We start from the raw sequence: 24,662 nt of genomic DNA, 5'->3' as shown, positions 1-24,662 counted from the left end.
AAATCGCATCGAAGCCGAAACAAGATCTCGACGTTGAGGAGGAAAAAAGAATTTCCATCTAAGAAACCGACTCGGATGAATCCGAAGGTGAACGACCCTTAACGGTGCAACAAACTGTGAGTAAACCTGCCCCGTCCCAAACCCACGGTCACACCAAAAAATTCAAGGCCACGGGGACGCCACCGCCAGCAGGCCATGGCTCAACCCACAGAAAGGAAGGTGACCGAATAACATCGGCATCGAAAAAGGGCAAAGATTTGCCGAAGACTTCCGACTCCGGTCGAGATTCCGGCACCGAAAAATTTCGGGATCGAGTTGTCAAGTCAAGCAAGCCTCGAAAAAGCTCCTCGGAACCGAAAAAGACAAAAACATTAGGAATTTCGGTACCAAAAAAAACGGCTTCGGAGCCAAAACGTTCATCATACACTGAGGAGCAAGGGCTTTCGATGCAGCTCAAAGAAAGGCACAGATTTGAGCAAGATCTGGATGTAGAAGAACCTGACCAAACGCAACAAAGGTTACAAATCCAGAAGGATACAGGGAAGATACAGACCATCCCTCCACTCAAATCTAAAAGGAAACTAGCCTTTCAAGAATCAGAAATGCAACCGAAAGCCAAAGTGGTTAGAGACAAGTCACCACCACCACGGGTCTCACCACAACCATCCCCACTGCATTCACCACACTTGTCACCAGTGGGTACACCGATAACTCAGTCACCCACACATACTGGGATGACCCAAGATGATGCTGATGCCTGGGGTCTATACGATCCACCTATATCGGACAACAGCCCAGAGTGTTATCCAACCAAGCCTTCACCACCAGAGGACAGTACAGCATATACGCAAGTACTAGCCAGGGCAGCTACGTTCCACAACGTAACAATGCACTCTGAACCAGTAGAGGATGACTTCCTTTTCAACACTCTGGCATCTACTCATGCATCCTATCAAAGCCTGCCAATGCTACCGGGCATGCTCAAGCACGCACAACAGGACTTCCAAGAGCCTGTAAAGGGGAGAGCTATCACGTCGAGGGTCGAAAAGAAATATAAACCACACCCGTCAGACCCAGTGTTTATAACGCAACAGCTCACTCCGGACTCAGTGGTTGTGGGGGCTGCAAGAAAAAGGGAAAACTCACAATCATCAGGGGATGCCCCACCACCTGATAAAGAGAGTCGAAAGTTCGACGCAGCGGGCAAGAGAGTGGCATCACAAGCAGCCAATCAATGGCAAATTGCAAATTCGCAAGCCCTACTTGCACGGTACGACAGGGCTTACTGGGACGAAATGCAAGACATCATCCAGCATTTGCCCAAGGAACACCAAAAACGTGCCCAACAAGTAGTTGAAGCGGGACAGGCCATATCAAATACGGTCTGCATTAGACTCTGCAGATTCAGCAGCACGGACTGTCAACACGGCTGTAACGATTCTAACGCATGCATGGCTGCAAAGTTCTGGATTCAAACCAGAAATACAACAAGCAGTACTAAATATGCCGTTTAACCAACATCAGTTGTTTGGGCCGGAAGTCGATACCGCCATCGAGAAGATGAAAAAAGACACAGACACGGCCAAAGCCATGAGCGCGCTCTACTCCCCACAATACAGAGGCACTTTTAGGAAACCACAGTTTAGAGGGGTGTTTCGACAACAGACATCTGAACTATCCACCTCCCAAACAAAATCCACCTACCAGTCACAATACCAAAGAGGGGGGTTTTGTGGTTCCTATAGAGGACAATTCCCAAGAGGAAGAGGGAAATTCCAGCCCGACAAACCAAGCCCTAACAAATAGTGACTTCAATGTCACATTACCCCAACACTTGTCCCCAGTGGGGGGGAGGCTAACCAAATACTGCCACAACTGGACACACATTACCATAGACACGTGGGTCCTATCAATTATCCAACATGGTTATTGAATAGAATTCACAACATCCCCTCCAGATGTTCCACCAAAACCACACAGATTGTCTCCACAACACTTAGACCTATTACATATAGAGGTCCAAGCACTGCTACAAAAACAAGCCATAGAGCTAGTACCCTATAACCAGAAGGGAACAGGCGTTTACTCCCTGTATTTCCTTATTCCAAAAAAGGACAAAACATTAAGGCCTATCTTAGATCTCAGAACACTGAGGGCCATATGTACAAACACATTTTCCCATTGACACAGAATGGGAAAAACCCTTTGCTACATCTGGCCCTGACTCTCTTAATCGAATCAGATTATTTCCACATGGTAACACTTCAGGACGTAGTTCCCTTACTAAAAAAAGGGGAATACATGACAACACTGGATCTCAAGAATGCGTATTTCCACATACCCATCCATCCATCTCACAGGAAATACCTCAGGTTTCTAATACAATGCAAACATTATCAATTCAAAGTGCTACCATTCGGAATAACAACGGCCCCCAGAGTATTTACAAAATGCCTAGCCGTAGTAGCAGCTCATATAAGGAGACAGCACATGCACGTATTCCCATATTTGGACGATTTGCTAATAAAAGGCAACACTCAGCAACAATGTCAATTTCAAACGTGATACGTCATAGATACTCTGCACAAACTAGGGTTTTCTATAAATTGCCAAAAATCACATCTACAACCATCCCAAATACAACACTTCTTGGGAGCAACACTCAACACACAAAAAGAAATTGCCTCTCCAAGTCCACAAAGAGTTCAGTCGTTCCAAAATGTAAGATCAAGCATGCAACCAAACCAACAATACACAGTAAGGTTTGTGATGAAACTACTAGGCATGACGTCCTCATGCATAGCTATTGTCCCAAACGCAAGACTACACATGCAGTCCTTACAGCAGTGCCTAGCAAAACAATGGACGTAGGCACAGGGTCAACTCCAAGATCTAGTGTTGATAGACTGCCAAACACACTCTTCGCTTCAATGGTGGAACCCTGTAAATTTAAACAAAGGGCGGCCTTTTCAAGACCCAGTGCCTCACGTCATTATCACAACAGACGCTTCCATGATTGGGTGGGGAGCACACCTCAACAATCATAGCATACAAGGTCAATGGAACAATCAACAAAAACTACTTCACATAAAGCACTTGGAACTGCTAGCGGTATTTCTAGCCTTAAAAGCTTTTCAGCTACTTCTAGCCCACAAAGACATTCTTGTCAAAACAGACAATATGACAACAATGTATTATCTAAACAAACGGGGGGGGGACACTCGTCACAGCTGTGTCTCTTAGCACAAAAAATTTGGCATTGGGCAATTCACAACAACATTCGCCTGATAGCACAATACATACCAGGCATTCAAAATCAGTTGGCCAACAATCTCAGTCAAGATCAACAGCAAACTCACGAATGGGAAATACATCCCCAGATTCTACAAGACCACTTCTACCGCTGGGGGACACCAACCATAGATCTATTTGCAACAAAAGAAAACGCAAAATGCCAAAACTTCGCGTCCAGGTACCCACACCCTCAGTCCAAGGGCAATGCTCTATGGATCAGCTGGTCAGGGATATTTGCTTACGCTTTTCCTCCTCTCCCGCTCATTCCTTATCTGGTCAACAACCTGAGTCAAAACAAACTCAAACTAATACTTATAGAACCAACGTGGGCTCGCCAACCGTGGTACACTACACTGTTGGACCTATCTGTGGTACCCCACATCAAACTACCAAACAGACGAGATCTGTTAACACAACACAATCAACAGATCAGACACCCGAATCCAGCATCGTTCTTCAACCTAGCAATCTGGCTCCTGAAATCCTAGAATTTGAATATCTAAACCTTTCTAAAGAATGTATGGAGGTCATTAAACAAGCAAGAAAACCCACAACCAGGCACTGTTACGCTAACAAATGGAAAAGATTTGTTTGTTACTGCCAGACTAATCCGATTACGCCACTAGATGCCTCCACACAAAACATTGTAAGTTATTTACTACACTTACAAAAGTCCAATCTAGCCTTCTCTTCCATTAAAATACATCTCACTGCAATATCTGCTTACCTGCAGATTAAACATACCAAACGCTTTTTAGAATCCCAGTTATAAAAGCCTTTATGGAAGGACTCAAAAGAATCATACCCCCAAGGAGACCACCAGTGCCTTCGTGGAATCTTAATATTGTGTTAACACGTCTCATGGGCCCACCATTTGAACCCATGCATTCTTGTCAAATCCAATTTTTAACTTGGAAAGTAGCCTTTCTAATAGCCATCACTTCACTTAGAAGAGTTAGCGAAATACAGGCGTTTACTATTCAAGAACCCTTTATACAAATACATAAACATAAGGTGGTTCTCCGTACAAATCCACAATTCTTACCAAAAGTCACATCACAGTTTCATCTAAATCAAACGTTAGAACTCCCAGTCTTCTTCCCACAGCCAGACTCAGTAGCAGAAAGGGCATTACATACGTTAGACATAAAAAGAGCACTAATGTATTACATTGACAGAACAAAACAATTTCAAAAAACAAAACAATTGTTCGTAGCTTTCCAAAAACCACATGCAGGTAACCCCATATCCAAACAGGGCATTGCCAGATGGATTGTCAAATACATACAAACCTGTTACCTAAAAGCTAAAAGAGAATTACCCATTACTCCAAGGGCACACTCCACTAGAAAGAAAGGCGCCACAATGGCTTTTCTTGGTAATATACCAATGACAGAAATTTGTAAGGCAGCCACTTGGTCTACGCCTCATACATTTACTAAGCATTACTGTGTAGATGTGTTAGCAGCACAACAAGCCACAGTAGGACAGGCTGTACTAAGAACATTATTTCAGACAACTTCAACTCCTACAGGCTGACCACTGCTTCTTGGGGAGATTACTGCTTTGTAGTCTAGGCACAGCATGTGTATCTGCAGCTACACATGCCATTGAATGGAAAATGTCACTTACCCAGTGTACATCTGTCCGTGGCATGTTGCGCTGCGGATTTACATGCGCCCTCCCACCTCCCCGGGAGCCTGTAGCCGTTTTAGTTGAATTGAAATTGTATATACAGGGAGTGCAGAATTATTAGGCAAGTTGTATTTTTGAGGATTAATTTTATTATTGAACAACAACCATGTTCTCAATGAACCCAAAAAACTCATTAATATCAAAGCTGAATATTTTTGGAAGTAGTTTTTAGTTTGTTTTTAGTTTTAGCTATGTTAGGGGGATATCTGTGTGTGCAGGTGACTATTACTGTGCATAATTATTAGGCAACTTAACAAAAAAAAATATATACCCATTTCAATTATTTATTATTACCAGTGAAACCAATATAACATCTCAACATTCACAAATATACATTTCTGACATTCAAAAACAAAACAAAAACAAATCAGTGACCAATATAGCCACCTTTCTTTGCAAGGACACTCAAAAGCCTGCCATCCATGGATTCTGTCAGTGTTTTGATCTGTTCACCATCAACATTGCGTGCAGCAGCAACCACAGCCTCCCAGACACTGTTCAGAGAGGTGTACTGTTTTCCCTCCTTGTAAATCTCACATTTGATGATGGACCACAGGTCCTCAATGGGGTTCAGATCAGGTGAACAAGGAGGCCATGTCATTAGATTTCCTTCTTTTATACCCTTTCTTGCCAGCCACGCTGTGGAGTACTTGGACGCGTGTGATGGAGCATTGTCCTGCATGAAAATCATGTTTTTCTTGAAGGATGCAGACTTCTTCCTGTACCACTGCTTGAAGAAGGTGTCTTCCAGGAACTGGCAGTAGGACTGGGAGTTGAGCTTGACTCCATCCTCAACCCGAAAAGGCCCCACAAGCTCATCTTTGATGATACCAGCCCAAACCACTACTCCACCTCCACCTTGCTGGCGTCTGAGTCGGACTGGAGCTCTCTGCCCTTTACCAATCCAGCCACGGGCCCATCCATCTGGCCCATCAAGACTCACTCTCATTTCATCAGTCCATAAAACCTTAGAAAAATCAGTCTTGAGATATTTCTTGGCCCAGTCTTGACGTTTCAGCTTGTGTGTCTTGTTCAGTGGTGGTCGTCTTTCAGCCTTTCTTACCTTGGCCATGTCTCTGAGTATTGCACACCTTGTGCTTTTGGGCACTCCAGTGATGTTGCAGCTCTGAAATATGGCCAAACTGGTGACAAGTGGCATTGTGGCAGCTGCACGCTTGACTTTTCTCAGTTCATGGGCAGTTATTTTGCGCCTTGGTTTTTCCACACGCTTCTTGCGACCCTGTTGACTATTTTGAATGAAACGCTTGATTGTTCGATGATCACGCTTCAGAAGCTTTGCAATTTTAAGAGTGCTGCATCCCTCTGCAAGATATCTCACTATTTTTGACTTTTCTGAGCCTGTCAAGTCCTTCTTTTGACCCATTTTGCCAAAGGAAAGGAAGTTGCCTAATAATTATGCACACCTGATATAGGGTGTTGATGTCATTAGACCACACCCCTTCTCATTACAGAGATGCACATCACCTAATATGCTTAATTGGTAGTAGGCTTTCGAGCCTATACAGCTTGGAGTAAGACAACATGCATAAAGAGGATGATGTGGTCAAAATACTCATTTGCCTAATAATTCTGCACTCCCTGTATGTAAATAATCTTGACTTTAATACTCTATGTACATACACATTTACTCCATTGCATGGGCACCTCTAGTATCCTTACTTTAACAACTCCTACCTCACCCTCTGCGGGGAAAACAATCTAAGATGGAGTCGACGCCCATGCACAGTGAAGCCGAAAGGGAGGAGTCACTCGGTCCCGTGACTCGAAAAGACTTCTTCGAAGAAAAACAACTTGTAGCACTCCGAGCCCAACACTAGATGACAGGAACAGTGCACAGCATGTGAATCTGCTGCGCAACATGCCACGAACAGATGTACACTGGGTAAGTGACATCAGATATATATATATATATATATATATATATATATATATATATATATATATATATATATTTATTTATTTATATATATATTCCACCATACACAGTTTTCTCATCATAAATTAATATCAAATGTTGCAAGGATCTTATCAATGATGTCATAGAAGATGTAATTACTGATGTAATGATGTAATGTCAAGTAATTAGCAGTGCATGGCGAGGGCGCAAGTTATAGTTAAGCTAGGTCACGAGATATAGTTACTTGAGATAACTATAACAGGTTAATTTCTGTATTTTTTTAGCAGTTAAAACATTACATTGTTACTGAACGTTTCACCTAACTATCCCATTACTTTAACCTGTGTTTTTCTTTCACTGAATCTCTAGGGTTGTTTTTTTTATTTTTTATTTATAAAGTAATGTTTTGTTACCCTACTTAATGCCAACCACCTGCAAGCTGTGCACAGTGAAGGGTTGTCTCAGGGCCCGGCCTATAACCGGACCCTGCTTCCAACCCCCTGTAAGCAGGCAACCACACCACACCTTTGGGTGTGGAGCAGGGGTCAGCCACAGGGCTGCGGTATTGCAGACAGGAAAACCACTGTGTCCTGGGGGTGGGTTACCTGGGACTGGAGTCCCAGGGCCTTTAAAGGCTCGTACAGGTGGGGGGGGGGGGATTTGTGGTCCCCTTCCCTTTTACTTAATGGGTCAACCCTGCGGGATGGGGTCCCCGGGACCTTTTTAAGACTGGGATTGGGGGTGGTTGGGGGTGACATGCAGCTCCCTTCACCTTTTGTTTGCATTTCGGCCCCAAGGGACAGGGTCCACAGGGCCTAATTAGGCTGTGGGAGGGTGGCCATTAATGGGGTAGGGTTCAATGGGACTTTTTCAGCTCCTGGGGCCTTCTTAAAAACAGGGGGCCACGCGTCCTCCAATTAAGTACTCTCAGCAGTACCCCCACTGCCTCAAACCCTGGCCCACCGCGGAGGAGGTATAATTTTGCAGCGGATACTCTGTTAATTCGTTGCAAAATTTTCAAAACAAATCTTCTGGGACCCTACCACCAGGACTAGGGGTTTAGAATAGTTTATCCTTAACTTGGCCCCATGTAAAAAAAAAAAAAAAAAAAACATCGTTGTTTTTTTTTTTGTTTGTTTTTGTTTTTTTTTTATAAAGGACTCAGGAGTCCAGATAGCTGCCACCAATTCCTGGTACATGTGGTGGCAGTCAATCTGATCTCATCAAGAGATCTGTCGGCTCTGCGGATCCTCTGCTGCATGAAATATACAAAGTATTAATTGTTCACAAATTACTGAAAGGATTTATACCAAATCACAAAAAGCTCTCTTTCTGGACCAATATCTAGCTTTCTGCTAACTTTGGTGTAAATCTGTTCAGCAGTTTGGGGTATAGATGGGTCCAAAGTTCCTATGGAAAAATAAATGAGGAAAACATTTTTGGGATCTCCCTTTTTTTGCTTGTCATCCCACTTCATGGATCACCCCAAAACTTTCCATGTGGAAACTAGTCACAAAGTAGCACTTTGCTGGAAAGTTTCTTGGAGAATTGTCAAATGGTGCTAAAGTTTTTAGCAACACAAAAAAGGCATTTACCATGGAAACATGATCCTAAGTATAACTACCAAATGGCAACTGCCAACTGGCAAAAAAAAAAAAAAAAACACACACACACACCCTCTCTCAATAATTTGCTAAAAAAAAAAAGAAAAGAAGGTTACAGGAGGGACATTATAGCTAGGTTTATAAAACCATAGAAATTCGCAGTTATAGTTATACTTATGTTAAGAGACTGTAACTCGTAGCCTAAATGTATTTTATGCATGAGTTGTAGTTTCTTCAGATAAGTATAACTATGGATTTGTGTGCATAAAACTTGAACCTAACTATAACATCCCTGTAACCATTGTTTTTTTCCCCCCAGTGAATTTCTATGTTTTTCTTTAAAGTAAAGTATCATACAATTACTGTACCTCAATACAACCACCGTTTGTTACGTCTTTCATGTTTTCTACAAACATGTCTAATATTTGGTTTACAGGCTTGTGTACTTTTTCCCGCTTTAAGGTACCTACGCTGCGGCCGCGGGAACAACATTGCTCCTTCGCGGCCACTCTGCTTTTCACATCGCTCCCAGCTTTCGACCGCCAGAGGGCCCTGCTCATTCTTGACATTCCTCACCTTCCGTGCTCTATGCGTAAAACCCCCCGGCAGCTGACGTGCATCAATTTAAAATCGCCTCAGTGAAACTGGCACATGCACAGCCAATTCTGTTACAGGGAAGTTCTCTGGCAGTAGACTTTAGTGTTGACGCTTGGTGGGAACTGTCATTTACAAATAAATAGCCTACATAAAGCCTGCCTGGAGCCTGAGACCCACGCGGGCAAGTAAAGCCTTGTTCTAATGAGCCCAAACTCAAGACAGGACGCGGCCCAGGTTGTAACAACAGCACTACCCTTCTTGAACAATTAGGGTGGTAAATTACATCCTAGCTAGTTTTTCTGTTGCCCTTAGCAGCGCCTTACTCCTGGGTACACCCTAGTTTGCATTGCCCTCTTTGACCTAATGCTCCATTTTGGCTTGCACTCCTGCCTTTCCTTAGACCTAATATGGATGACGGCTGAGATTTTGGGGACCACTCAGAGGAGGTGGACGTTTCTTACCTCTCCATTGATGATAAGTTCTGTCATATCATGGACGCTTCCATTTTTAAGGTGGTGACACAACTGGTTGCCACCTGGAGAGGAAAATAAACCAAATGGCATCCCAATGCCCACAACCCCTCGGTTTGAGGGAAGGCCATCCTTCCCTGGGCCTTTTACCTCCAGGGCAATTACCTCAAAACCTGGAATCTAAACGGGAGCGCACAGGGTAAGATGGAGTTGACCTAGAAGCCTAAAGAAGGCATTTATGGACTCCCCACCCACAACCCATACACCCCCTACCAGGCCCTTCAGAGGACCTTCCCCTCCTCACCCAGGTCCTGTTGATAGGGATGACTCCCCACACACCTCAGATGGGGCCAGTGAGCCAACTAGACCCTGACACCCTCCAGGCTCCTCTGATCCACTGCAGGAGGCAAATAAAACAGAGAGTAATAAAAAAGAAGTTAATTCTCCCCTGGGATTCTGATATTCTGGACCTGGAGGACCTAATCTATCTGCATTCAGCTAAATGGGTTCCATCTCCTAAAGTAGGGTTCCTACATGGTAGGGTGCCTCCACAAACCACATGACAAGGAGGTACAGAATCGCCTTAAAGCAGAGTGCCCGCACCCCTCACCGCAAGGCAAAGTGGAGCTTACGTCTGAGATTGATGCCAGAATGGCCACTTTATTGGCAAAGTTCGTGAAAGACCCCAAAAAGGGTACTGATTGATCCTGGCGATCCTGCCAAGACAAACTATTAGATGTGGTAGGTCTGGTGGTGAAGATACTTGACATGGATGAGGACGCTTGGTCCTATGGGTTGTTTTATCTCCCCTGAGGCGTTGTCAGGATAGGTCCAATCTGCCATCATTTTCTTGGGCAAGGCAAATTGTGCCCTATCCACCGAAAGATGCAGATCCCTACTCATTAATGTGGACCCCAAATTAGGGGAACTGGTGACATTGGAGGCAGGCCCGGTAGTCCAAGGAGGTCTCTTTGGGGAACGCTTCATCCACGAGTTAGGGAAATTCATGAACATCTTTACCTCACTAGATAAGGCCCAAACCTCCATCAGAAAGATTTTCACTCCTTGTGTTTTTGCCTATGCTTGTCACGGAGGGGGGAGCTCGACCGGCCTTCCTAGCCAGAATGCCTCCAGAGGAGCTGATAGCAGACGAGGGCAATGGCAAGATGCATCCTGTTTCAGCAACTTTTACCCAAGTTGATGATATCCCAGACAACATGGATCAAGAGGGTGCCAGCAGAGGCAACACCTTCTTCAAATCAACTCAAGATGAGTGTTCTTCCCTCCTCGGGATGTCTCCTGGGTGGCAGGTTAGCACGCTTCTCTAACAATTGGGAAAAACTTACGTCAGACGGTTGGGTCCTGCAGACTGAGAGGGTTCCATATAGAGTTCTATGGCTCCCCCGTTCAAACCCAGAGCCCTCAACCCTTAAGGTTTTACCTGGCCCAGATGGAACTAGTAGATGCACAAATCAGCCAACTCCTGAACAAAAGGGCCATATCCCACGCTCATCTTCATCCTTCAGGATTCCTCAGCAATCTTTTCCTGGTAGAAAAGAGGGACGGGGTCACTGCCCTGTTATCAACCTGAGGGAATTCAACGAATGGGTAGTCTTCCATCACTTCAAAATGGAGGGTATCCATCTTTTGCAGCATTCCTTTCAGGTGAATGATTGGTTGTTACATCTCAACCTGAAAGACGCCTATGTAACGGTTCCCATCTTCTCTTCCCCTCACCCTCCCCCAACCACATTGTTTCTTCTTTCAGTTTCAGTGGAGAACACAGACATTTGAGTTAATCTTTCTCCCCTTCAGACTTTCTTCGGCCCCTTGGTCCATCACCAAGCTCTTAAAGCCGGTAGTGGAGCTTTTCAGATCCAGATGTTTCAAACTAAACATATACCTGGACAATCTCCTCATAATAGACAAATGTCCACAGCGTCTATCCCTTCATCTCCGATCAACCATTCATCTTCTGGAATCTCTTGGCTTTGTCATCAACAAATCAAAATCTGCTCTATCTCCCTCCCATACCCTCCAATTCTTGGGCTTCATAGTGGATTCAGTCAAAGCGACCCTGAGTCTTCCATCTCGGAAATTGTCGAGGATCTGACACAAACTCAAGCGGACCCTAACAAAGGATACAATCTCCCTTTGCCACCTGGCCCGCATTGTGGGCCTTCCATCTTCCTCTGTTCAAGCCATTTTTCCGGGGCCCCTTCACTACCGAGCCTTGCAACGCTTGAAAATATCTCACCTACAGCAGGGTCTCACATACTCCCAGGTAATTCCCCTCTCAGCGGAGGCCCAAGAGGAAGTGCAGTGGTGGATCTCCCATATGGACGCATGGAACGGTTGTGCCATTTTTGGCTCTCAACCGGATCTAGTTATAGAATCCGATGCCAGTGCTTCCGGATGGGGAGCGCATTGTGGGGAATTTACCACAGGAGGAGACTGGTCTTCCGATCAACATTCTTTCCACATCAGCTACCTGGAGTTGATGGCGGGTTCCTTGGCAGTGAAATGCTGGACGCAGAACAGGTCTCAATGTTGCGTCCTTCTGAAGATGGGCAATGTTGCGGTGGTCCGCTACATCAACCATCTTGATGAGCACCTGCTCAAAGGCCCTATCCGAACTGGTGAAATCTCTCTGGGGTTATTCCCTCGACAATGGGATTTCAGTGCTAGTGGAACATCGACGGGGGAGGTCTAATCAAGTGGCGGATTGGCATTCGCGTAATTGACATGATGCGAGTATGGGGAAACTCCAGGAAGGAGTTTTTCAAGCAATTCGAGATCGATGGGGACCTTTCACCATAGATCTCTTCACCTCCACATTAGATCAACTGGACAGGTATTGCAGTTGGAGACCGAATCCGTGGGCGACGGATGTGTTTCTCCAAGATTAGTCACAAGATCGGGGTTACGCGTTTCTCCCCCTTCACCGTAATCATAAGAGCATTCACACACTTCCAGAGACAGAAAGCAGACCTCGTGATGGTGACGCAGATTTCGAAATTTCAAGCCTGGTTTCCAGTTTCGATGGAACTTTCCTGGGATTTTCCAATCCGTCTACCCCTTCTCCCAGATCTCCTTTGCAGTCCTTCAGGGAACCCTCATCTCCTGACAGAGAAAGGGTCTCTCAAGCTCGTTGCCTGGAGGATTAGCGGGAAAGATGGAAATTCCCGGGAATTTCAGGAGGCTGCCATGCTTCTGGCCAAGACTTGGTCAGAGGGGACGAATAGAAAATATTGTTGGAATCGCTGGATGTATTGGTGCCTCCAACAGCAGTTGGATCCCATGGGAATAGGAGTTGTTATATAATTATCTTTCTAGCATTCATGTCTTCTGAGGGACTGGCCTACAGATCTGTCAATACCTTCCTTCTGCCATCTCGGCAGGCCACTTTCCAGTGGAAGAACATTCAGTAGGGGAACATTCTATAGTTTGTAAGTTGTTGACAGGCACAGGTTATACTTTCCCCCTCGAGCCTGTTTTTCTTCCTTATGGGATGTTAATAAGGTTTTGCGTTTATTTTTATCCTGGCTTTCTAATAAATACTTAGCCAGGAAGCAAATGTTGGCGAAGCTGGCAACCCTGCTGTTTCAGTTCTTGTCGTAGAGTGTCAGACGTCAGATCACTAAATATAACAGGTAGAGTGTTCACCGTGGAGGGAGTGACCTTTCATATCTATAGAAGTACAAAATGTAATTCCAAAATAATCCCTTACCCGGAATTCCTGGGTACTCCGAAATTATGCATGATTAAAATGTATGAAAGTATTACAGATGAACTCTGCCCGCATGGGAAAGAGCAGCTGCTCATCGCCCTGACAAAAATCCATAGAGCTGTTTCATCTCCTACGATCGCTAGATGGGTCAAATGGGTCATGAGTGAAACTGGTATTAACATTTCTATTTTTTTTTTACCATACTCAGTGAGGGGAGTAATGGCATCCAAAGCCTTTTCAGTATCGCCTGTGCTTGGAGGATATCCTCATTGCAGCTGACTGGTCTTCGGACTCCACATTCAAGACCTTTTATTTTAAACTGGTTCAAAATATGGCTTTGTTAATGGTGGGCAAGCTTTAAACCAGCCTAATCCTCACCTCCAGTCCTGAATTAAAAAGTTCCTAGCTATCGCAACAGATAGTTTCAATTCTATTAAGGACACTGAGGAGAGGATTAGTCCACCCTGGAGTCCTCCCGCCTGACGTAACAGGTGATTATGATGAGGTGACACGCATGTTCTGTGTCATCTAAGGAGTGGATACCTCGAAACAGGACTACAGAAGTTTTCTATGGCTGACTCACAGGAAGAAAGAGGAAGGAGTGACATTTTCAGGGGTCTTCAAGGACACAACATCTGCTAATTGGCTGCAATGCTCCGAACTGTTTTGTTGCCTTTTCTTCCCATGTTTTGATGGGAAATTTAGTCTGGTGTTTGTCTAAATCTTGGTTAACGGCTGCTGTGGATTAAAGCGGGTAAAGAAAAAGCCTAATCCTCACTTCTGTGTCCTTAATAGAACTGAAAAGTCACGTTATGATAGCTAGGAATTTTTTCATTCAGTCTCCTGTACTGTCTGAGAAGAGAGCAGTGATGCAACTCATCTGATGTACCAGCTCTTTAATACTTGGTAATACACTGTCTAACATAGGTTGAGAGTTTAACCTTTGTCTTCATTATCTTGTATTCTGTTCTTTTTGAACTTGGCCAATGGCTTCGAGAGAATGTAAAGAGGACACACGTCCCTCCGTGTAACAACAAACAAAGGAATGTCATTTGAGAATTTGTTTCATACTTACAGTCTGGATTTTTTTTTATGTGTTTTTTTTCCTCTCTCCGCCCCTTTTCTCTATGTACATTTTCTGTATGTATCACCTTACCTATCTCTTTCACGACCATCCACTTCCTTTGTATTCCTCTCCTCTCCCTCACCTACCTTTACACTATCTTCTCTTAATCTCATCTTTCCCCTTCCTTTACCTCCTAACACTCATAGAAGCTTGTGAAGCTGGTCCTCCTGAAGACAGGTCCCTGATGCACCTTGGCCTTTTTGCAGACCGCCCAGCTCTTTACCGCCTGATAGAAGCTGAAGGTAGGACCTTTTCAGTGATGCAGCTTTCTGAATTTCACAGAATGGGCCCATGGGGGCAAGGAAGGAGTGGAAGGGGGAATGAGAAAAGTGGGCAGCTTGCAGCACAATCCCGGTTCAGACACTATTTTACTTTGGGACTGAAAGTTCATAAACTGTTTAGGTTAGGTAATGTGTTCACAGTTGCATTCCTTGACTATCTCCTTCTGTTATACTGAATGTGCAATGCTTTTGTACAGGCCAGAGCCACCTGGAAAGTGGGCATCCAGAGTTGCATCACCAGCTCATGGTGTGGAAGGGCGATCTCAAGGCGGCGCTGCAGTTGGCAGCTGAGCGAGGAGAACTGACAGACCAGTTGCTGGCAATGTCTCCCATGGGTAGGTTTATGAACACCTCCTGTCTTTTTTTATTGAAGCTTAGGTAGTAGTGCCTGTGGCCTGGTGGGGGGCGGGGGTGGGGGTGTTGTGCTTTGAAAGAGGGGGGGGGGGGGAAGGAGTGTGCTTTCATTGGGTGGGGATTGGGTTGGAGGGAACCAGGCTATAGTTGGTGGCTTTCTGGGGGGCTGGTGTGGTTCCAAGGATTTTGGGTGAGATGTTGAGGAGCTGTGGTTTATGTTATGGAGCTGTGCTTTAGGTTTGGGATGAGCTTTGAGTCTAGGGCAGAGATTATTATTTTTTTACTTTGAGGGATAGGTTTGGCTGAGCTGGATCCCATCAGTAGTGTATGAGGATTAGACTTTGTCAATGCCTTGACTTTCAGATTATGCGCAGCAGTATGGGGTGGTGCCTGCAGCTTGAGGGCTTCCAAGTGGTTGTTTGGGTTGCACTGTGGGCAGAGTGATGCATTGTGCTTTTTCCTCACATTTTTCAGCTGGGTACAAGGTGTGGCTTTGGACAGTGGAAGCTTTTGTAAAGCAACTTTGTTTCCAAGAACAGTATGTTAAGGCCGCCTCCCACCTCCTTTCCATCCACAAGGTTTATGAAGCGATATCTCTACTGAAGGGGCATCAACACTACAGGTTGGTATTCCTGATTCAAATTCAGACTTTGCTTCTTATTTCTTTGTATCAGAATTGCCTGATACCACCACTGTAGTGGCTGGTTTTGAGCATCTTGAGCTCTTTTCGAGAGCTTTACCTTCTAGGTTTATGAACTTGTTTAGTTTATTAATAAAGGGTTGAATTTGTTAGATTTATTTTTATGAATCATTTTTTGTAACTAAACGTTTCCTAAAACTTGTACAAAGTCTCTGCTTATAACCAGAAGGCCTGAAGGAACCAGAAATTAAAGATATGAAAGGTAAGAAAAAGAAAGAAAAAATAACATTAACCTCCATCCCTCTCCCACTCCCCTCCTCTATAGCTCATGACATTATGTACCACTGCCCTTTCCTCTTTAAACCAATCCCAGTTTTGTCTGATTCCTATGTAAAGTATTATCTTTGCAATGCTTGCTCGCCAACATTGAACCGCCAGATCTGTTAGGTAGGACTGGGCACTAAATGTAGTAGCTTCAGGTATTTAGGGCAGTTCAGCTCATTAAATGTGGTTGAGAGGAGTGCTATAAATATACTATGTTTTGCAGCTTGAATTTTTTCTGAATTAACATGCTGTGCATTATTCTGTCATCTACTGGTTGGGTCTGGAATTCTCCAGTAGAATGGCAGTCCTGCTTCTCTCTCTTTTTTTCTATTTTTTTTATTTTTCATTTTATTTTGGGCGTCTGTGGTCCCACCATTTGGTGTCCTATCCAGTTTCCTCTGACATCATACACCCTCCCCCGGAAGCTCCCACTAGTGGTCGCAATCTTAATATTTTTTTTTTGTCGACATTGAGTCTGGAAGCATAGTTGAATGCGCTCCAATTTCTGGAAAAAGAAGACATTTGGACAAAGTTAGTTGCAGAAAAATCATAAGAAGACCACTAAATAGAGACACTGGAGAAGATGGCTGTTGACAGCAGGAGCTCCAGAATCAATTTGGAGAGTGCCTGGACTGTTTGCCCCCTTTTCTACATGATGGAGAAGATTCCTTTTCAATTTTGCTTGAAGTGACACCATAACTTTAAGCAGAAAGATCAACATCAGGTGCGAAAACCCGGTCTGCCACTCAACCACCAGAGCAACAATGGCATAGCCTGTGTGGGGTTCAAACAAAAAAACGTTGAAGTCAAGAGAAAAGCAGAGACAGTAACACTATGCCATGGAAGGACAGAGGCAAACTCCATTGTTAAAAGACCTGGGTCTGTCGCACGACAACTAGGATAACATCACCGAAGGGACTGAAGGAGGTTTGGACGCCAAGGAAAGGGCGTGAGACAATCGCTCAAGCACAAAGAAAAAAGATCCCAGATAACTCCTAAAAAACATTCCGGGGCAGAGGCTCAAACACTAGAATCAAAATCAGGCAGCAAAACTCTTGAGAAGACAACAGCATCATAAGACAGTCAAAGTCCAGATGTTTCGACGTCGAAAGAAGAAAGACCGCGGGAGGTGTTGAAAAATTGACAATTAACCCATCAAAAGGTTCCTCTGCGTCAAAGAGAAATAGACGCTGACTTGACCCCGAAGAATGGTTGGCTGAAATCTAGAGGAAGAAGAGATGGCTGAACGCCGAAATGGCAGCTTTACTCCAGAAGGAGAGGGATTTCAAAGCTTTCCTCCAGGAATTCTGAATCCCACAAAAGGCATTGAGTCCAAAGGAACAGGCAGAGAAGGAGGTTGAAGATTTGGACCCTCTCATGACACCAGACCCACAAGAAGAAGAATTATTCTGTGAGGAGGACCCAGAAGCCTTGGGTGTGTTTCAGGAGTTTTAAGATCATGCAGAAACACAGTGGCATGATCATGAAACTGATTCCCCTAAGGAGGGGATTGACTCTTATCCATTGAGGTCTTCACCTCCAGATGACATGGGAATGTATGGGCAGATCATCAAAAAAGCAGCAGAAAAATTAATTATGGAGTACGACTTGAGAAGGAGAAGACACAATCATGCTTCCTCCTAGAGACTTTGATGGCTTCACAAACAAGGAACCAGTCCCTCCCAATGCTACCCAGAATCCTGGATCAGAGAAGAGAGGCATTTAAGGGGACCTGCTACATGCAGACCTGTGACGCTGAGGGCAGAAATATAAAAGATCACCTAAAGACCCTCTATATGAGTGTTTTACAAACTTTTTAATGTCACCTGACACCCCCCTCTTTTCCCACACCGGGGTGGAAAAACAAAAATCATCCGGTCCCTCCTCAGAATTATTCACAGGTATTTTATTACGATGGCAATGTTTAAATATGTCTTGACTTATTTAAACATTCCAGTTAAGTACTGTTACCATTTTAAAAATGCAATAACATGTTTCTGCTTAAAACAAAGCACTGTTATCCTTATAATGCTTCCTTTAGCCAGAGCCTGGCGCCAACTGTGGGATCAATTGAGGCTCTGCTGGGGGGGGGCAGACCCCCAGTTTGAAAACCCCTGCACTATATATAAAGGGAGCAGTGCCAGCTGATTCCATCATTGCATTTGTGGCAAGAAAAAGGACCAATATTCCAACAACATCTGTCTCCCAAAGAAAGGAAAAAGATGGATCTAATGAGCAAAATATTTGAGAGAAGTGCAGCCAATCAATGGCGGGTACTCAACTCGAACTCTCTCCTAAATGGATATGAGTACCAGCATAGGGAGGAGATGGAAGAACTCATAAAGCATCTGCCTGAACAGTACAAGAAGAGAGAGGCAAACCTGGTAGAAGAAGGCAAGAGCTTTGCTAATACATGCCTCAAGTCTGCTTTAGATGCAGCAGACACTGTTAGTTGCCAGATGATGGTGGGAACAACATTAAGTTATAAGGAACAGAGATCCCTAATTAGCAATAAAGTAAACAATGCAGTGGGAACAAAATAATAATGCCCAGGTGGTGTTGAATCAACTGTTAAAATCACATTTATTGTAGAATACAGTAAAGATAGGAGTATGTGGGTACCAACCCCTACATGGCACACTATATAGGTATCAAAACACACACACAGGCAGAATTGGGTGACTAATAAAGAAAATAAAGTGATTAAGGTCTCAACTTTTACTATGCAACACTTCTGCACTCTTATTAAAATTACATTTGGTTTATGATGTCAGTGTTTTAAGTCAACAAAGTTGCGATCCTCTCTAGGACAAAACAATGCTCACCTGGGATGTGCACAAATCAGATTAAAAAACCTGCAGGGCGGGGGGTAAATAAAGGAGAAAGTAAGGGAGAAAAAAGAAAAACAAATTGTAATGTAATAAGGGACGGGAAATACCTCAAATACGTGGGGAAAAACATCCAAAGAGATCTCCATGCTAGGATCACTGTGGCAAGGGCAAACAATGCTGAATCTCAAATGTAGTGCCTATTAAAAACTGCAGTTGTGATAATGAGTATAACCTGGGGGTGGATTTTATTCACTCATAGATATCACCCACCAGGAAGTGAGTCATCCATAAATCAACTGCAAATAAGGAACCCGGGGTTATATAAACCCCAATGTCAAGGTGTGTATGGGCACTTCAAGGTGGTAGGGTGCCCAAACTCGAAGGCCCTCCCCCACTGGCATGGTGAACTGTAAAGTAAAAATGCTCACAATAAATACAGACGCAGGGGCTGAGATACAAAGTAAGGCTCACAGTGATCTAGATGAAACCACCTTTATACCTAGTGTATGCTATCACAATGAAAAATAGTGGTCACCATCAGGCAATAATTAAAGGTTTACCACAAGATACTGCCAACGTCAGAATATAAAACCTGGCCGCGTGGGAACGAACTACTGCTAAAACTGTAGACAAAAATTATTAATAACTGAATGATGTCCAGGTACAAATATCAAAGGTATATGGAAGGAAATAAAAAACAGTGGGGGCGGTATCTTACCAAAATAGCTGTACGATGAGTCCCTACTACACAGATCACCTCGTGCTGGGGAAGGGTGAAATGTGCTTGCTCGTCCAATTGATGAAATGAAGGTAGGACTAGCGCGGGCTCTGGAGAAAATCCACAACAGTGGTGACTGTATTGGAGAGACCGTAGAATTAAATCCAGAATAGGTCAAGGAGGTATGGCAGACACAGTGGACCAATGCATGCACCTAAAATGTTGCTTAAAAAATGATAACATTCTAAATCAAGGGGCTTGTGTGCTGGATTAGAAAAGAGAGCACAAGAATACTACGTACTCAATATGCACAGAGCCAACCTGAATCACTGCCTACTATCGCATACAACAGGACAGTGCATCGGTAAAGGATAAAAGTCTGAGATTAAGTAAATAGGGAAAGTGAGGACAACCATCAATCAGAACCAATTCATGCAATAACAATAGAGAAGGCCTGGAAGTAAGCTAGGTCACTTATGGAAAAGCAGAGGGGAAGAAAAATGCATAGTAACAATGTACATGAATGATGAATTTCAGCAATGGAATGATCAGGCAAAAACAGGTAATTCATGCTGTAAAATCGGTACCCCACTCATCAATAGTGGAAAGCGAACTCATGAAAAAATAATCGGCATTACGTTGATCAGTAGTGTGCTCATACTTATCAAATTAGTATGAGCAACAATTCCTAGGAAGATGAATGTAACATGCCATTGACAATGTTTTTATGTGGAAAATAAATTTACTTTCATAACCCCTCCATTGCAATACGTCAACCACAGTATATCATTATCAGTGAAACAAATGGTGACGTCAAGCAAGCATGCCTTAATTACTGCGACAAATGCATTCTCACAGGGCAAAGCAGAGAAAGAATGTGACAAGCAAGCAAAAATATCCAGAGATGATTACACATAAAAACAACTATTCGTAGTATAACAGCATGTAGTGCACTAATTAGTCCACACGGGGTGTAACTGGAAAGTACGTCAGTCTGAAGGTCAATAAACCGCACAAAGGTTCAGATTAAAGATAACCAGTCCTCAACTTGGTTAAGTCCGCTATGGAGGCTGTCAGTTCTGATAATCCACTTCAGTTCTTCTTTATTCAGAATTCAGAATTGAAGAGATGCCCCTGATACTTTCACTACTTCAATTACTTGCGATTGTAGGTCGTTTTCAGTGTGGTGGAGTTGTTCAAAATGTTCCACCAGAGGTGCATTGGCAACCTTGCATTGGGCGCAACTCCTGTGTTGGCATATTCTCATTCTCACTTTCTGAGTAGTTTGGCCAATGTAGAACAGATCATAAAGGGCAAGTAATAGTGTAAATGACATTACAAGTGTCACAGTTCGAAAATGATTGATTCCTATATACAAATTCCTATTACAAATGACATCCCTGTATACAAATTATTTTGAAATGTTGAAATTGAGTGGGAACCAAAGCGGGTCCAAAAAGGCAGTTTGAAGAAGAAAAAAAAAGTTTTTAGGCTTTAGGCTGGCAAGTGGGGCAGAATTTTTATCGGTATAGATGCGACAATGTTGGGTGGTAAGAATTTTGTGGATTCCTGCAGATTCCGAACGGTTCAATCACAAACATTTGGGGAAAATGTATGATTTCAAACAAAGTTGGAGGTTTGAAGGGCATTGTGGGTAAGAAAATGGTGCAGGTGCATGTGAAGCACACCGCCCTGGACTTACCCAGATGGTTAGTTTTCAGATGTGTCTAGGTCTCGTAGATTTTTCTACATGGCAGCGTCCCAAAATCCAAAAAGTGGAGCCCTCACCATTCCAAGTGGTACGATTTTGAGTCAGTCAAGCTCTCATGGCCAAAATGTAAAACCAAAACCCAAAATAATCAAATGTCCTCTTGCTTGTCATTGGGATAAGATCTTTTAGTGTGTGGGGAAAGAGCTGAAAGACTCTTACCCCTTACAGTCGGTGTGGGGGCATAACCAGGCCCATTCTGGTTGGTAGCCACCAACCAACTAATTTTTTTTTAAATTCCCTGCCATCTAGTAAGCTTTCTGTCCCCCCTCCCCCCCCAGGTCCCCAAGGAGTGGATCGGGGTAATTGCCCCATCTGCCCGCCAGTGAATCTGGCAGAAATGGCCTAAAATAAATTTGCCCCCCAGGGGAGCGGCTCACCCCAATTTTAATTTTCCCTGGTGTCTAGTGGGCTTTCTGCCCCCATTGGGGGAAGATGAGTCTTACCAAAAAATAGGCCGATCTGGGCAGAAATGGCCTAAAATAAATTTGCCCCCCAGGGGAGCGACTCTTGCCTAAGGGTTCACTCCCCATCTGTTAAAAAAAAATATATATATGTATTCCTGGTGTCTAGCGGTTTCTTCCCCTCTTGGTGGCAGATTGGCCTGATAAGCTTAGGGCAATCTGCCTCCGGGGAGGAGGGGGTGGGGCAGAAATGGCCTGAAATAAAATTGCCCCCCAAGGGAAGCGACCGTTGCCTAAGGATATAGAGAACACCAGAAGTAGATCTATTCACAATGCTAACAAACAGAAAATGCCAATACTTTGCGTTGATAAACTGGTGAGGGATATTTGTTTACACTTTTCCCCCATTACCACTGTTACACAGAGTAATCAACAAATGCAAACATGCCAGGATGAAGCTAATACTCATTGCTCCTCAGTGGGCGAGGCAAACGTGGTACTCAGAACTATTAAAAATGGATCAGGGCAACATTCAGAAATTACCAAAACAACATAACCTGTTAATGGAAGTGGGGAAAATTCTTCATTCATGTCTTCCAATTTGGCAGCTTGGTTCCTGAAGACTTAGCATTTGAAGGTCTAGGCTTTCTGTAAAACACAATCAGAGCACCAGTTATAAAACCATCTCAAGAGCAAGCATAGAGAATAGCACCACCCAGACGTGTGCCAGCACCCATATGGAACTTGAATCTAGTACGAACACAACTGATGAGGAAACCTTTTGAGCTTTTACACAAAGTCTCATTAAAAAATGACCATGCTGAAAACCGGCTTTCTGAAGGCAATGACATCACTCCGCACAGTGAGTGAGCTACAGACACTTACAGTTCAAGAGCCATACCTTCAAGTCCACCGGGACAGAATAGTCATGACCACAGATCCTTTCAATTCTTACCCAAAGTAATTTTACACTTCCACATATATCAGTCTATTGAAATTGCAAGTTTTTTCCAAGAGCCAAAAAACTCAAGCAGAAAGTATTACACATGCTAGACTCAAGAAGTGCAGTCATGTATTATATGTAAAGTACAAAGACGAGTAGAAAAGCAAAGCAATTATTTATTTCATTTGCGGATAACAATGTGAGCAAATCCTGTGACTATGGGTACAATTGCTAACTGGATCTCACAAACCATTCAAATTTGTCACCCGAGTGCAGGAATACAGTTAAACTCTAAACCAAAAGTGCAATTAACACAGAAAAAAGGGGCACCCATTGCTTTTCTAGCAAATATATCTTTACAGGCAGCTACTTGGTCATTAGTCCATATATTTACTAAACATTATTGCATAGACATTCAAATGAACAAGTGGAACAAAAAGTGCTCAAACATGTGTTTACAGATTTAAGCTCATCCCCATCGCAACCATCACAAAATTAGTCAAATGCTATCAAATCAATGCACGGCATGTGAATCCAGTAAAGATTCACGTGACTCATCACTCACCTCCCAGAGAAGATGAGAGAAAAGGAAGTGTAAGAAAGAAAAAAGTCTGAAGATGGCTACCCTGAGTGGCACCTTCTGGGAGAGGGCATATGACGTCAGAGGAGGCTGGTTAGGACACCAAATGTTGAGACGATTGATGCTCAGCAACAAAAGAAAAGAGGAGGACTACTTCTATACTGGAGAACTTTGGGCCTAACAACCAGACGGTGGAATAATGTGCAGCATGTGAATCCATAAAATTGTCAAACTGCAAAACTACTCCTACAGGTAAGAAACCATTTTGTTCTTCAAACATGTCTGCTTTACTTTCCATGAGGAGGGTAAACATCTTCATTCCAAGTCAATGATAAATCCTGTGGAGCCAATTGGTGTTGTCTGGGATCCAGTCAGTGCTCCAGAGGGAGAGGTTTGCCTGATGGGTGGCGCAACACGCCAAAGCAATTAGCTGGTCCTTCTTGAATTCTTTGTGGGAAGGTAAGCCTGTCAGGCAGACCTAGAATTACCAAGGCTGGGAATTCTAAGGCTGTGTCAAAAGAGTTTTCTGTTATTTAAGACCCTGTCACAGTACCAAGTCAATTTGAGAAAGTTGTATAAAAGATAAGAAGTGTCCCCATGTTTCCATATCCCCTCCAACAGCCCTTTGTACACTTTGGGCACCATTTCTGAGTTCAGGCAGTAGTAAAGTACCAATATGTTATGATCTTGTTCATGGTTTCTTAATTGGAGACATTTCTCGCAGTAGATCATGTGCAATAAATAATACCTTCCCATTCTCTATCCTCAAGAGTGTGCCCTAGCTCAGTTTCTCAGTTTATGGCCTGCAGATTTCTCTTAGCTTTCTGCTTGTGTATTCCGGAAAGTTACTTAGGCTTCTAAACATAAGAAATATTTGTCATTCGACCAGCTTGTTTTTTTTCATCAATGAAGCTCACACTTCATAAACTTCTTTCGGCCAAAGTGTGGATAATAAATTGGAAATATTCAGAAACATAAAAGGCTATGGTTACATTATAACAGTGTTATTATTTTTGCCTGCTTATGGTGTAGTCAGAATACCTTCAGCCAGAAACCTTGGGGTGCAGCTGTCAATACTCAGCATTGTGACGGCATTCAAAAACATTTTAGGCAATTCTTTAGATCTGGGTGTGGACAAGGCCTCAAGCTCAAGGGTCTCCTGTACCACCTGTAAGTGACAGTTTTTTCCCTCAAAGCCAGACATACTACTCCTTTAGGGGAGAGGCTGACATTATTTTGTCTGATGAATGTCCGGTAAGGCTATTGTACTTGTCATCAAACCAAAGAAACAGAATATATAGCAAATATTTAAAAAGGGTAACCATATTCACCATCAGCTAAAGGAGGTTGAGCTTGTACTGAAGAAGGAGTAGTAGAAATGCCCT

The 24,662-nt window shown here is 43.6% G+C and overlaps 1 protein-coding gene across 2 annotated transcripts in view; it reads left to right on the top strand.

Annotated features, from left to right (window-relative positions):
• The window catches only part of GEMIN5 (gem nuclear organelle associated protein 5), a 330,369-nt gene that overhangs the window by 205,810 nt on the left and 99,897 nt on the right, over window positions 1-24,662 (top strand). The window contains exons 20-22 of one of the 2 annotated variants that reach the window (XM_069199624.1): window positions 14,581-14,676; window positions 14,913-15,050; window positions 15,544-15,691. In XM_069199624.1, the coding sequence (XP_069055725.1) occupies window positions 14,581-14,676; window positions 14,913-15,050; window positions 15,544-15,691 (382 nt within the window). The remainder of the gene's footprint in view (window positions 1-14,580; window positions 14,677-14,912; window positions 15,051-15,543; window positions 15,692-24,662) is intronic. The other variant, XM_069199625.1, reaches the window with a different exon arrangement.

The sequence above is a fragment of the Pleurodeles waltl genome, chromosome 7 (assembly GCF_031143425.1).
Source record: "Pleurodeles waltl isolate 20211129_DDA chromosome 7, aPleWal1.hap1.20221129, whole genome shotgun sequence".
NCBI lineage: Eukaryota > Metazoa > Chordata > Amphibia > Caudata > Salamandridae > Pleurodeles > Pleurodeles waltl.
This window is presented reverse-complemented; position numbering and strand designations above follow the sequence as displayed.